This window comes from Microtus ochrogaster, chromosome 26 (genome assembly GCF_000317375.1).
Source record: "Microtus ochrogaster isolate Prairie Vole_2 chromosome 26, MicOch1.0, whole genome shotgun sequence".
Classification (NCBI taxonomy): domain Eukaryota; kingdom Metazoa; phylum Chordata; class Mammalia; order Rodentia; family Cricetidae; genus Microtus; species Microtus ochrogaster.
In genome coordinates this window covers 6638895-6654691 of record NC_022025.1, presented here as the reverse complement: position 1 = coordinate 6654691, position 15797 = coordinate 6638895, and the positions used below count along the sequence as shown (strand labels likewise).

Here is a 15797-nt window from a genome sequence, read left to right as displayed (position 1 = left end):
GCTTCCACCAGGCACTTGGGTGTAAGAGCCTGAACTGCCATGGACCTGAACACAACTGGGTCAACAGAGTTGGAAGTGAGAATCCAAAGCTGTGCTGTGTTTGGAAAAGCAAGGCAAGGCTGCCTTCATCGTGTGTAACTGTTTATAATTCTTTGATTCTTAGCTGAAACCTTCTTAATTAAATGAAATTTATAAATTGATTATTCCTCAGAAAAAACACAGAAATGAACAATTCCTAAGACAGAATGAAGAATATGAAATAATGCTACATTTAAGGAGTATGTAAGTGGATGGGGGATGTTTTAATAGTTATGCAAGATGAGGAATCTGGCATTCCTATAAACACACTGCCTGCCATAGTGAATTGAAAGCATAACCTGGAAGTGAGGCACAGCTGTGGGGAGCAATCTGTAACAAGAGGCTGCAATCAGATGAATGCCTTCAGGATCCCAAAGGGGACAAGCTGGAGCGATAAGTCACAGGAAAGTTCAGCAAAGGCAAACCTTTGTGACTAGATTATTCATTTTGCAAAGCATTAAGGTTACTTAGGGGAAAAAAGTATATTTGGGGAGAAGGAAAAGGAGGAAGGCTGAAAGGAGGAAAAAGAGAAGAGAGAGGAGACAGAGCGAGTGAAGTACCAAGGAGGAGCTTAAATAATGCGAGAAGCATTGGAAATAGGGTGAAGATGAATTGGAAGCCTTAGAAATCTGAGCGGCAGACTCTAGTTCCCAGACAATAAACAACATATAAAGGGGCATAAATGTGGGGAAAAATGATTTTTTAAATTTTTAATTTCTGGTGGCCATGATGCATGGTTTGATGTGAGAAAAATAATAATATAAACATTTGGTTGATTGATATTTTATATCACTCCTACTAGGAGGATGTAAACACACCCAGTCAGGTCTGCCAACTGAGGCTCTTGTTAGAATTGTACTGTCTCTTTGCTGCTGATGTTTTCCTGTTTCCCTCTCTCAGGTGCTGAATTGAAACACTCACTAATAATCCATAAACTAATCTTCATCTCAGTGTCGGTATAACTGAACGAACACATAGACACAAGAGCTACGTGACTGGTACAATTCTACATTCTTTCCTTGAAGTGGGGTCATTTCTAGTTGGTTCTAAATATTGATTTTGATCTAGTGTTGAAGAAAGACAAAACTCAAAGTGTTTGAAAATCAAATCTGTTTGAAAACCTGTCCCAGAAGGAGTTCACAGGCTATCCCCTTAAGAAAGGACCAATTAGGCAAAATCCTGATTAAATTATAAGACATCACATCCTTAACACATTCATACTTGCATGGAATTTTATTCAATACAGAAATAATCTTTCCTCTATAGAAACAAAAACAACACAAAAAGAGTAAGAGCATGTCTTTTGTCCTGAATGTCAAACCACCTAAAAGAAAACAAAACAGTATTTATAACATTTATTTTCTAGGTAGTGAAAATGTTCCAAAATCTAAGTTTATGTCTGCATGATTCACTGCCCTAGGCTCAAAAGCTAACCTGATCGAGAGTAAAGGCAGTGCAAAGGGGATCATTATGTACTCATTTCCTAACTACTTGGTATATACATTGGTTGTGTTTTCTGCTCTTACTGTAATAAGCAAGTGCCTGTGTAAGTGTGAACGAGAATGGCTACATTTCGGCAAGCACAGTCCTATTAGTATATGACGTTGACATATACATTGTATGACAAAGTTTGCTTGCTTCCATTGAGTACTTTTCACAGACTCTTTTTTTTTTTCAATTTCCCTTGGGGAAATATTAACAACCAGACACTCATAACTCAATTATGTGCCGTAGATTGCTGTAACCCTAAAGAGAACAAAGGACAGCTTCAGCCCTCAGAGTCCCAACATGTGTGGTTGCTTTGCACAGAGCAGTCTGGATCATTACCGAAGGGCACTGCGCCAATGCAAACGCATAGGTCCAAACGCTGCTCAATTGCTACTTCTCAACACTTACCAGCTACCACAGAGTACCTATTAGCACTGGAGTGATTTATCCAGAATGAAATGGTGGAAACCTACATAAACACAAACTGTTTCCAATGCATATATGACTTTCTTATGAATTACATGTTTTGGCGAAGTACAAAGGAATTTCAGCCATGTGAAAAACCACTAATTAAATAAAATATTCAAATAATCATTTGTTACAAGAATATCAAAAGATATTTCACAACATTTACTTTATTAAATATTAGCACATTTTAAAAATAGAATATTGCCAAAAAAGTTATGCTTAAAATAGTGAAAAGGAAGTTGTGCTATCACAACTTATTTTAAGCAATGATCTAATACACTAAGTTCAGATAAATGAACCTTTTCTTCCAATCCCTGAAGGCAAAGAAGAGAACATGAACAGATTCCCTTAAAAGAATGAATTGCTTTTTGTTATTATACTAAACCAAGACATATTTGGGAAAATGCATTAAAAGTCAGATTGTATAAAAGCAAAATTGCAAAATTCAATTTTAGCTTCGTTTGTAGAAAGTGTTATCTTCTACTAAGATATTTACTGATGGCTGAGATATCACCGGATATCATCTATCTATGTCAAGGTTATGGATGTTTTTAAAATAAATTCCTGAATAAAAAATACAACCTTAAGAATTGATAGAATAGAACCACAGTATTAGAGTGGAGGTTACTCCTTAAATTCTACCATATAATCTACTTTTATTTCATGTTACCTTAAATAATAAATACATAGACCAGAGGATAAGTATAATTCTTAAAAGACTGCTTTCCAAGTAAATGAATTAAGAGAACTTGAGAAAAACTTCTGGAAATGTTTTTTCTCCCCACTTTTCTTCTAGAAACACAGCTTCCATTAATGCATCTATAGATGATTGCTTTCAAAGACACTTAGCAAGTTTGAACATTAAAAATAAAAACAAAAGCTAAAATACAACCCATTTTTTCCTTATGAGATAACAAGACATATAGAATGACTGAAAAAAATAAATTATATCAAGCAAGTCTTTCATCCAAGGGCTACCATCTAAGAAAATTACATAGGGTGAGCCTGTGGTGCTTATGTATTTAAATATATGTGTACACACACATACGTGGATTTTTGCTTGCTTGTTTTTGTTTAAAAAAGAAGTAGCAGTCAGGGCTGGGGAGATGATTCAGATAGTTAAGTGCGTGGAGTCTGATCCCAGCAGTCATAACAGAGCTGGCTTGGAGGCGTGCATCCTTAATTCCAGCATTGGCAAAGTGGACACAGAAGGATCCTTGAGGCAGGATAGCTTACAACACTAGAAACATCCATGGGTTCCATGTATACTGAGACATGTCTCATAAAGGTGAAGAGTGATAGAGAGCTTACACATCTTCACACACATACACAGACACGAACCTGTATGCATGCACATACTCCCACAAACATTCATCAAACTAAAAATTAATTCTTAGTAGACACAGTATTTCCTCTCTTATACTAATGTACGCTAGATATGTCATAATCATTTCCATGTATTTAATCTACTCTTTTATTTTGGTGTTACTTCGGATTGGACTCAGGGCCTAATGCATGCAATGTAAGTGCAATAGCACCAAGCTTCAGATCTACAAAAATGAACAGCACAAAAGACAATTCTTGTGCTGGGTTTGACATCTGGCTCTTGTAATGCCAGCCTTCTGGAGGTGAAAACTAGAGGATTACCAGAGCTTATAAGCAGACTGGACTATAAAGTTAAGAAGCTATCTCAAAGAAGCCAAACCAAGCAAGTCAAAAAAGAAGAGAAACATACAGAGCAAATGTCTGTCTATATTCAGGTGTTCACCAAGCAACAATAATACATATGCAGATAAGCATTTACATGCAGACTAAAGTCTCAAGAACAAACCTTATTCAATTAACCAAACCACTGATATTTAAACATAAAATGCATTTCATACATATAAGGATCAGAGAACGGTCATTATAGGTGAATATATTAAGGTTGTTCAACGTCCCTGTAAACAGAGCTCAAAAGTGACTCTGATTTACCTGACTCTTACAGGAATTCTATCTTTATGAAAATAAATAAACTAATAATCACTGGTGCCTCACAGGTTAAGAATGCTTCACACATTTTGTATTTTAAATTTTCCATCCCTCTCAGCTTTGATATATCTAGGTTTCACTGTAGATAACAATATTTGCTAAACTCTTAGAAAATGTTAGGTGATAATACCTGAGCTTTTATTTTCAGCATTATCTTGTAGGGTAAAGTGGAAATTTTATTTTAGATTTTAATAGGTATTTCTTTTGCAATTTTAAAGATTTAATTTAAATTTAATTGAAACTGACACTCAAAACATGACAATTTTATGAACCAGGAAAATCTCATTTCATGTTTTACACATGTAAAAATTAAGTAATATTTAAATCAGATATAAACCTCTCTTTCTCCTCAGCTATCACTTCTTTATTTTAGTAACTTTCAAAATTCCTTCCTCAACTTTATTTTTCAGATAATTTCTCACAGCTATCCTCTTAATTTTCTGAAGAGCCACCATACTGTTTTCAATAGTAAGTTCTCACAGAGATCCAGCTGCCTCTGCATCTCAAGTGCTGGAATTAAAGGTGTGTGTTGTCACCACCCAGCTCATTTTCCTTTCTCAGTGAAGTTCCTTTACACCTGTTGAAAGACAGATGAATGTGGACCCATTGGTTATCTGTAATAGTTTTGTTTGTTTTTGTTCATTGGTCAATTTGTCTGTTTTTATGAAAATGCAATGGAATTTTGATGACTCTAGTTTCACAATAAATTTTGAATTCAACTTAACCTGTGAGGCACCAGTGATTATTAGTCAGGTAGGACAATGCCTCTAGTTTTCTCCTTTTTAGTAATATATATATATATAATCCCTGATAAGATTTTAATTTCATATAACTTGTTGAGACTTAAAGTAGCCCACCATCCCACTTGAGTGTTTTCTGTGCTGATGAGAACACATAAGTCTGGGTGCTGGCTGGGCCAAACGTTCTGTGGATGTTTGTCAGACTGAGAATTCAACACAACTCCTAAATTTCTGCTCATTTTTCTGTCTGAATGATCTGTGGATTGACAGAATGGGCCATTAAACTCTCCAACAATTGTTGAGTGGGGTCTCACTCTTTCTTTCATCTATTAATTTTTGCTTTGCATGTTTGGGTGATTTTATATTAAATGCATTCATACTTAGATGACCATTTCTTTTTGTTGAGTCAAACTCTTTGCTATGTTTCTCATTTACTACTTTCATGTAAACTCAGCTTTATCTAATGTAAGTATGGCCACCTCCATTTCCTTTTGAATTTTATTTGCATATAATTAGATTTTCTAGTTTCAACCTAGTTCAGTCCATACATTTGCTTTTAGTTAATTTGAATTTATTATAAGGAACATATATTTGAAACTGCCACACATTCAATATGGCACTATATCTTTTAAAAATAGATATTATTCTCTTTAAATTTTAAGTAATTGCTAATACTCACAATCTTTGAGTAGTCATTTTATAATTCTTTTGTGTTCACTAATACTTTCTAATGTTTTTTAAGCATAGTTTCCTTAAACCTCTTAAAACTTGGTAAGTGTCAACTTGTCAGAAGAAAGATAATTGTTAGTCTCAGAATTTGTCTTTCTTTGCTTAAACTTGTCTGGGAAGATAAGCTTATATTTCTATTTTATATTTTTCAAGCTCATAGTCACTTGCACTTATTTAGCACTAGATGTTGTTTAAGTTCATGTTTGGAGTGTCTCATACTGATGGAGTGTATTGTCACTATTTTAGCATCAAAGGATAATGGACTCTTAGGCTCCCAGGTCTCTGTTCATTGTTTTGTTCAGTTGTAGCCAATGTTCTTGCTCCTTAAAATGGTAGTCCATTTCCCCATGCTTCTCCTGGGGTTTGGAGTGTCCCAGATATCTACCTTGTCCACTGTAACCAGCTTGTGGCTTTGACATTGTGGGGTTATGTCCCATTTGCTGAGAATCATCTCTGAGTTAAAAACTCCAAAAACTATGCTTTGTGTATGGCCACCATTTCCATGGGACTTTATTATTTCCAGAAACCATGTATGGACACTGGACCAAAAGCTTACATTTCTACTGATTGCCTATTGAAATGATGCTGGACAGAATAAAATTTCAATAGATTGTGGTTTCATGCCGCCTCTTGATTCTATTTGATATTATTTTTCAAAAGTCTATCTGTTGACACCCTAATAAGGGCTATTAGTACCTGTCTGTAGGATAATGCTCTTATACCCTGTAAAGACTTGCCACTCATATTGACTCAATAAAATGCTAATTGGCCAATAGCCAGGAAGGAATATTATAGGCAGAACAATCAGACTAAAAGAATTCTGGGAAGAGAAATGGTGCAGAGACACAGTCACAAGCTAGATGCAGAGGAAACAAGATGAGGATATCTCACTAAGAGAAGGTGCTGTGGGACAATGATTTATCAGTTGTATTGCTCTAATAAAATGCTGCTTGGCCAGTAGCTAGGCAGGAATTAGAGGTGGGGCCACCAGGCAGGACGTTGAGGTAGAGCGATGAGAACTGGAGAATTCTGGGAAGACGAAAGAGTCAGTTACACAGACATAGAGCAAGCAACATGTGATTGCCTTGCCTAAAAAGATACCAAGCCATATGAATAACATAGACAAGAATTATGGGCTAATATAAGTTATAAGAGTTAATAGGAAATCTGAGCAACTAGGCCAACCAGTTTATGATTAATGTAGACCTCTGTGTATTTCTTTGGAACTGAACAACTGTGGGACCTGTTGGGACAAAAACCTCTGTCAACAAGAAGGTACCAAGACATGTAGCTAAACATAGATAAGGATGATGGGTTAATTTAAATTATAAGAGCTGGTTAATAAGGCAAAACTAATAGGCCATGCAATTTATAATATAAGTGTCTGTGCGTTTTTTTGGGACTGAATGGCTGAGGGACTGGGCAGGACAGAAAGTTCCATCTACAGACATGTCCATCCTAGAACTGAGTTTCAAGGCAAAGTAATGTATTAATTAATTTTAATTTACTTCAGTGAATAGAGCTTTTCTCTATGTTGTAAAAGTTGGGTTATATGGGTAATGGTAGTTGTTTGGCCACTAAAGTTGATATTAAGTTGGCCAGTGCCCAACTGTCATAACCACAAGATAAGATTCACATTGTAACTAGTAAAGATACAGAGGAAAACCCAAGTCCATTTCAATGGCACGTTAGTTTCTACTGGATATAGGATACTCTAAAGGTATTACCTTGGAGAAAAGTTGGAGAGAAGGTAGATACTTGAGATCTATTAAAAGACTGGCATTTGTGCAAACCCCAAATAGATTCTATCCCCTTGGCATATATTTTACATAGGGATTTTGGGGGTACAGACCTAGAGCACCTGTCTTTGAGCACTGGCATCAGTATGTGGTCTTTATATTCTGTCCAATCCTGGTTCTGGTGCAACTAATCCCAGAAATGAACCACAGATACAGCCCTGTGTCAGCCTTAATGCCCCTATAGCAAGACAGATCGCCATCCCTGCTGCATCATTGTGGATTTGCAAAAGATAGAGAGAGTTTCTGTGTTGACACAGTTCCACATTTTGGTCAATTGTGTTAGACAAGAGACAGGGTTTAGAATATTCTGCTTGTCTCCAAATTTCACTGGTTATTGGTAAATCTGTAGCCTAGACTTAGTATTCTTTCCCTGACTAGAGTGGGAGGCACCTCTCCCACATGCTTAGCTGAGCTGAGGAGGCAACATGAGATAGCATTTCCTTCTTAAGCCTTCTTCAATATGTCGTTTCTTTATATCATATTAAAACCAGGGTTCATGGTCACTCTTATGCAACTTTCTTGTTATGTGAATTGTTCAGATTGATGTCTGTGGAGTTACCGTTGTTGGGGGATTTTACTCAGACATAATCTTTTTCTTTATGTTTCTTTTAATTGGTAAGACTTTTTAGCCGCTTTATAGTTGGAGCATTATGAGTTTTTATTAGCTCAGAATCATAGATCTTGATAGAAATTTGTTCATATGTGAAATAAAAGTATGAAGAAACAATGTAAAACATCATCATAGTCTTAAAACAAAGGAGTATTTATTAATTAAAAATTAATAAAATTTTATTGTTGCATTTTCAGGAAAGAATACATGTTTACTTTTGACTAATTCCCTTGCAATATCTTTATTATAGATGCTTACTCTTCTAATATATAAGTAGATATTTACACATTTTGCTGCCCTCATTCATGTTTTCAATGGCTTCAAAATTATACTCATTGACACAAAATATGCATATATACTAAAATCCATAAAAACATAAAATGTTTGTCCTAGGGATTTTGTTTTTAACTGTCTTCTATTGTTTTTGACACGTGGAAGCCCTCCTGAGTGACACTGTCACCTAACACAAAACAGGCATAAGGCACAGAAAAAAATTCAGTGAATCCAACAATGTATATAAATAAACTGACCTTCTTAAAGTTTTTGTTTAAGTCGACCAGATTGAGCAGGAAGACATGGTCCTTGACCCCTAGGAGCAGCCTGCCTCTCTCCTCATCTACAAGGAGCGTCTGGAAATCCAGTCCTTCCGAAGAACCCAAAAAGGGAATACAGCTGTTTGAGAGCAGCAAGTCTGTGGAAAAGGCAAAAGAGGGAAAGGAAGGGGACGCTTTCAGCATGAAATGTGTTTACCTGCCAAAATACACATAATAATCCACTCTTTGAACATACTTATGTGGCATGGATGCTCCAGTGTTGACACATTGAAACAAGTTTAACTCCTTCAGAAACAGACACTTTTCCTTAAATAGTGATTGCTTCTATTCTCTGTATAAAATACATTTTAAAATTAACATAAAACTTTGAACTATGAAATATAAGATATTAAAAAACAGGTCATAAATTATAATTTAAAGCATTATTCTTTTTTTAAAATTTGAAAAATGATAAACCTAAGATGCATCAACAAAGTATAAAAGTGTGTCATAAATATCATGGAATATTTTTCCTCTTGTGTTTTTTAAAAATTTTAATTAGTATGCAAAATGTTGAAGTTATTATGACATTTTCCTTCTTATTTCACATTGCACAGTGTTTACATTCACCTCTTACATACCATGGCTCTCCTTCCTCCCTTCTGATATTTTTCCTCTCCCTAGATAGCCCCTCCAACATTCAAGTCAAAAGCAAGTGATATTTGTTTTTCAGAGTACTGTTTCATTTTCTGTTTATATTGTAATTCATCCATTTACCCACAAGTAAGGCTAATTTGTTGCTTCCAAGTTCTGGAAGCTACAATAAATTATATGCATGCAAAGGTTTTTGTACATATATTTTTGATTTCTTTGAAGTAAAGCAAAAGAAACAATTGTTGGTCACATATTTAGTTTTGCCAGAAATTGTCCCACATGCTTACCAAGATGTCTAAATCAATTTACATTTTGATTGATGATGATTGCATGGTCCTATTGTTCGTATTCACATTGTTGTTGTCAGCACCTAATAGACATGTATTGTTATGTCATCTTACTTTGAATTTCTCCAATGATACTGGTATGGTATATGAGTTCATATGCTCATTTGATATTTTATATCCTTATTGGTGAGGTGGATATTAATGTCTTTGATTCTATTCTTTTAAAATTCATTTTGTTTCTTATTATTGAATTTTAATAAGTTTTTTTTTTTTACAGTTTGGATATTTGTCCCTTGAGAGACAGGTGTTTTCAAATATTCACTTTCTTGTCTATAACATCTAATTTTTTCTATTTTCCAGGACTGAAAGAAAAAACTTTTACAAGTAAAATTCTTTTTGGAGAGCTGGAAAAATGACCTTGTCTTAATTGCACCTATTCCTCTTTCATAAGGGTGAGGGTTGGGTTTCCAGCACCCACGTGGTGGTTCAAAAACTCCTGTAACTCTGGTTCCAAGAGATCAGGCACTCCCTTCTGGCCTCTGTAGGCACCAGGCACACATTAGTGCCCAGAAATACATGCAGACAACACATTCATAAACATAAACCACAAGTTTTAAATGTAGCAAACTAGAGATTTAGCTTTTAAGTATGTGTGGTGGGGGTTATATGCATGTGAGTACTGTTCTTCCAGGCGAGACGTGCCAGATCTCCCTGGAATTCAAATTATGGCAGTTATGAGCCATGGATGCTAGGAAGGAAAGGCACGTCCTCTGAAAGAACAGTATGCGTTCTAATTCTCTGAGCGAGCTCTCCTTCACCTCTTCTTCCCGTGCGTGATAGTGTTCAGCATGGAGCAGTAATGGGATGCCTGGACTCTCACTACATTTTTAATTTCTTATTTTTTGAGATTATAGTACAATCAAATCTTCTCTCCCTTCCCTTTCTCTTCTCCAAACCTTCCCATATATGCATCCTTTTTCTCTTAATGTTTGTGGCCTCTTTTTTTCATTAATTGTTACTTGCATGTGTGAATTTATAAATGTATATGCATATACATCTCTAAATACAAAGGTACAACCTGCTCTGTCTATGTCTGGATAATGTTAATTGTATGTGTGTTTTCATAGCTGGCCATTTAGCACTGGATGACAAATCTGTGTCCTTTTTCCTGGGGAAGACCATTATTCTATGCTCAGCCTGGCTTAGTTGTCTGTAGTTCTTTGTGTAGGTTGAGGCCTCCTGGGCTTTTCTCACTCACTGTAGCATGTCTGCTGCTCATACTTAGGCAGTCATGTTGGTGAGTCTCTCTGTGTATTCTTTGCGACAGGAAAGCATGGTAGAAAACCATAACCAATCCAAAGGAAGAGCTGGTAAGCCCAATCTCAGTGAAAACGTCTACAAACCAGCTTCCACACAGATTGTTCAGGGACCATTATGTAGATTGTAGGAGCCAAAGTTCAGGGAGTTTTCTGTGAGATAGTGTCTTCCAGCAATGCACACTTCCTTGCTATTTCAGATCTACATTTCTTGCTCAGATGCATGCTTTACACAAAGTTGAATAAATCTCTAAAGAAGTGTTGCCTGAAACTGGAGACAGAATAATAAATGTAAAACTGGAAAATAAAAAAAGTGGAAACCTTCAAATGACTTAGTACAAATGTAACTTCACAAATGAAACCATTTCATCTCGATGAAGTGAAATGCATATCTTATAGTTATGGTCTTTGGTGTCGAACCTGGTAATTATATTGTATTTCCTAGTTTTCCTCTCTTTGAGACTTGTTTGTTAGCCCAGTGCATTTGGTTAAAAACAATTATAACAGACACTTCTAAGTAAACGGCATCTTTGTAACACATTTCTTTTAACAATCGTACCTACTATAGTATCATTTATTTCTGCAAACCTAGAACACTGATGACTAATAAGGTAGTAGTAACAAATTTATCACTTTACTAAGGTTGAGGATGTGAATTTTTAAAATCAGTTGGTAATTTTGACATAATTAACTATTAATTTCTACGCTTTTCTTCTTCCATTTATTAATTGTTATTTTGATAGATTTATAAAATAGACTTGAAAAATTATAATTTAGAATGTGAAAAAGGTGTAAAGGTGTTACATAACTCAAGTGCTTGTGGTTGCCAAACAAAACTCTTTCTTTAATATTTATAGAAGACATTTATGCAGGGTAGATGGACATTGAACTCTATCTTCATTTGTATGGAACTAAGTGTCATTTTTCATGAGAGGTACAATATTGCAATATAATTTTACAACTCCGAATGCTATGTTTTGGACTCATTTCCAGCAAACATTCCACACTGGCTGTAAGTAGAATTGAGAAGAAAGCAATGGCATTAAGGGATGGGCTAGGACCGACATGATTAAAGCCTTTTAAAAGAATGCATTTCTCACCAAACTTCGCACAATCAGGCAATCAGGCAAATCTGCATTTTCCCTGGGATTTCACTTAGGTAAAGTAGAAATGTGAAAATTTAAGAGTAATTGAAGAGACTCCCAAGAGTATATACTCACTTAACTAGTAAACAATTGTATTTGATATAAACCCTCAATTTTTCAAAACTGATGATTGTTCTGAAATATGGCTTACATTGAAAATTACAACATGCAATATGACATGGCATAAAGAATAATAGGACCAGGAATTCAAGAGTTAGATCAAAGCACCATCGTCCTGTCTGTGGTTGGCAAACCATTGGCAGTGTGGTATAGTGATCTAGAACAAGTCCCTGGACCACCATGGCTCAGCTTCCTAAAACACAAGTGAAGAAAACAGAAAGTATATGGCAACTGCTGTTTGCTCGCAGAACGAAGGCATTAGTGTGAGATTGGCCTTAAAACAATAGGTGGTACACACCCCATGCTCTGGATTGATCAACTACTACAAGGATGATGTGTTCTTTTAAAATCTATGTAAAATCGATGTAAAGAAAGCATAACATTTGCACATTTATATTACTCTCTTGACAAGTAGAAGAGGTAATTTTTAGCATTTCTTAAAATTATGATGATTAAGTATGAAAAGGTTAGTAAATATTGTTGTTCTTTTTTGTTGTGTGTTTTTTCTTTTTGTTTTTCTTAAATTGATTTTATTGAGCGATGCATTTTTTTTCTGCCCCCCTTCCTTCCAACTTTTTCCATGGTCCCCATGCTCCCAATTTACTCAGGAGATCTTGTCTTTTTCTTCCCATATTGATTAGATCTATGTATGTTGTCTTTTTCAGGGTCCTCATCATGAACTAGGTTCTCTGGGATTGTGAATTGTAAGCTAGTTTTCTTTGCTTTATGAGTAAAAGCCACTTATGAGTGAGTATATATAATATTTGTCTTTCTGGGTTTGAGTTACCTCACTCAATGTGATGTTTTCTAGATCCATCCATTTGCCTGCAAATTTCAAGATCTCATTATTTTTTTTTCTGCTGTGTAGAACTTCATTGTGTGAATGTACCACGTTTTCCTTATCCATTGGTTGAGGGGCATTTAGGTTCTTTCCAGGTTCTGGCTATGACAAACAATTCTGCTATGAACATAGCTGAGCACATGTCCTTGTGGACATTGAGCATCCTTTGGGTCTATACCCAAAAGTGGTATTGCTGGGTCTTGAAAAGTTGTTTCCTAATTTTCTGAGAAATAGCCATACTGATATCCAAAGGGGCTGTACCAGTTTCTGCTCCCACCAACAATGCAGCAATGTTCTCTTTACCATACATCATCTCAAGCATAAGTTGTCATCAGTATTTTTGATCTTGGCCATTCTTACAGATGTAAGATGGAATCTCAGAATTGTTTTGATTTGCATTTCTCTGATGGCTAAGGATGTTGAGCATTTCCTTAAGTGTCTTTCAGCCATTTTAGATTCCTCTGTTGAGAGTTCTGTTGTTCTAAATATTAGCATTGACTTCCAATTTGGGCCAAATAAGTTTTTTTTATAAACACATTATTGTATCTTTTTATAAACCAGAAACATGTAGGTTAAAACATATATGCCAATTTATAATATTCTGATAAGATTAAAGAATATTTATCACACAAAATTATATAGCCTAAGTGAGACACTTAGCTGGATGTTCACATTATTGTATTAGAGAATCTTGCCTGCAAAAACTATTGGATCATTGTGTGCGCGCGTGTGTGTGTGTGTGTGTGTGTGTGTGTGTGTGTGTGTGTGTGTGAAAATAATAAATTTATTTGAAAATAAATCACAACACATGTGGATTACATTCTAGGAGAGGTCCAAATTTTTTTTCTGAGACATACCTTGTACAGCATCTTCCTGCTATGTCCTTTACCTACCCAACATCACCATGGCTTAAAGTCACTTAAAGTAATAAGACCTGATGAATCATCAAGTCAATGTAGACTAAAGCTACATTGTACCCCAATACTTATGCCACCCAGTCAATAAGATAATTTGGTAGAGACTGTACATTTACAGCTTTTAATCCAGTTTATTTTTATAATTCTATTTATTGATATTGATTATTGTGATCTATACTTGTTCCTACTTTATAAGCCTTTGAGCATATTTGCCTTGAAAGAAAATAATTTATGGAGGTTTCACTATTCCTGCCAATTTTATTATTCTGATTTTTTTGGAAATTATTTCCTACTTGTGTGTATTATGTGCTGTTGCTATTCCTTGGTATGTACTCAATTTGTGAAAAAGACCAGCCTTACTTGTATTTAAGTTTCCAGTAGTTATCTTAGTGTCGGAGAAAATGAAGTACTTAATGACTATTTGTAGCATGGAATTTAGTCTATTAAACATGGAAAATATGTGGGACCAGAAGAAGTGAAACTAGACATACAGACAGTGTCTAGATAGCCGAGGGCAGTGATGTCAGGCAGGGGAGTTAGGCTATTATGTAGGTGACTGGAAGCCATTCACATTTTAGTTTTCAAGGAAGTGGCAAGGTCTCAAACTGAGTGTTAGAGAGATAAGTGTGCCTACAGAGCTCAGGACGGATGATGATGGGTCCTGGTGGCGTCAGGAAGACTACCCAGGAATCTCTAAAACAAGAAAAGTCACTGAAATACACCCAAGCCCATGCAAGGAGAGAGACACTTAAGAACTGTGTATTTCAAAGTTTTTTTTCTTCTACTTATGCATGGAGGAAAATAAAGTTGATATATTCATTTGCTGGATTCTATTTCACCATAACAAATTCTATTTGGTTTGGTTTCAAACAAACTTAGCAAGAAAACAGCTGCAAAAATATTGACTAACCTGAAGCATCGTCATTTCCAAATGATTTAACGTTGTACTGCAACAACACTAGCATCAAAGTGATTAAAGCATGCCTCACCAACCCTCTGCAGCCAAATAAAATAATTAGACTGAAGAATTACATATGAACACTTCTCGGGCTGACAGACACGTTAGGAAGGGACCTTGGGACAGAGATTGGGACAGGTTCCTCTTCCCAAGCTTATCTTTCTTGCATTCTTGCCAAACCCAGCAAAGTTGTTGCTTGTTTCCATGGGATCATCAACTAAAACCTACACAATAACAACCCTAGAGAATATATCTTTACACCTAAAGCTGACACATACCATGAACTCCAGGAATCACAAGTGGAGACTTGGCTGTTCTGAGTGCCAACTGAGTTTTATGCTTTCGCCCAAATTGGAAATTCTCAGGGGTACAACCGTCAGCATTGTTCTCATCTGTAAAACCCTGTAATCTTGTCGGGTTTCTTCCCTCTCTACCTTTAGTGAAAAAACAAGTGTGTCCCTTCACAGGTCCCATGCCGTGGTCTCTTGTGATCTTACTTACTCAGGGGCGCCCTTGTTTAGCATTTACATCAGCATTTACACTGGGACCTCACATGGCTTCTTTGATCCACATAAGCCCTGAGCTCTCCCACCGAAGCTTCTAATCATGCCTTTTGTCAGTGTATTCTTATTCACCTCTCACCCTCTTTCAGCCTTGGGATGTCACCCAGATGCTCAAACCATACTTCTGGACTAGAAACACAATGTTGGAAAGCAGATAATATAATTACTTCCAAAATAAATGAGATAAATATATTAGTAATTGTCTAATATTTTTAAAACATAGACATTATCTTTTGCAGTGGATTTGAGAAAGACACCAGAGATATTCATGGTCTATAACCCATTACAGAGAATTGGGAAGGGGTTGTGAGAATTGGTAGCAACATAAAGGATTCACAATTCCAATCTTGCAGGTATATGCACTTTTTCTTTTCTTCCTTTACCTTCTGTTTCTTTCCAACTTTATTATCTTCTTTTAAAATCTGCCCTCTCTCTCTCTCTCTCTCTCTCTCTCTCTCTCTCTCTCTCTCTCTCTCTCTCTCTCTGTGTGTGTGTGTGTGTGTGTGTGTGTGTGTGTGTG

The 15797-nt window shown here is 35.9% G+C and overlaps 1 protein-coding gene across 1 annotated transcript in view; it reads right to left on the bottom strand.

Moving 5' to 3' along the window:
* The window catches only part of Sema3d (semaphorin 3D), a 199391-nt gene that overhangs the window by 98954 nt on the left and 84640 nt on the right, over positions 1–15797 (bottom strand). Inside the window, exon 3 of the mRNA XM_005358325.3 lies at positions 8474–8634. Coding sequence (XP_005358382.1) covers positions 8474–8634 — 161 coding nt within the window. The remainder of the gene's footprint in view (positions 1–8473; positions 8635–15797) is intronic.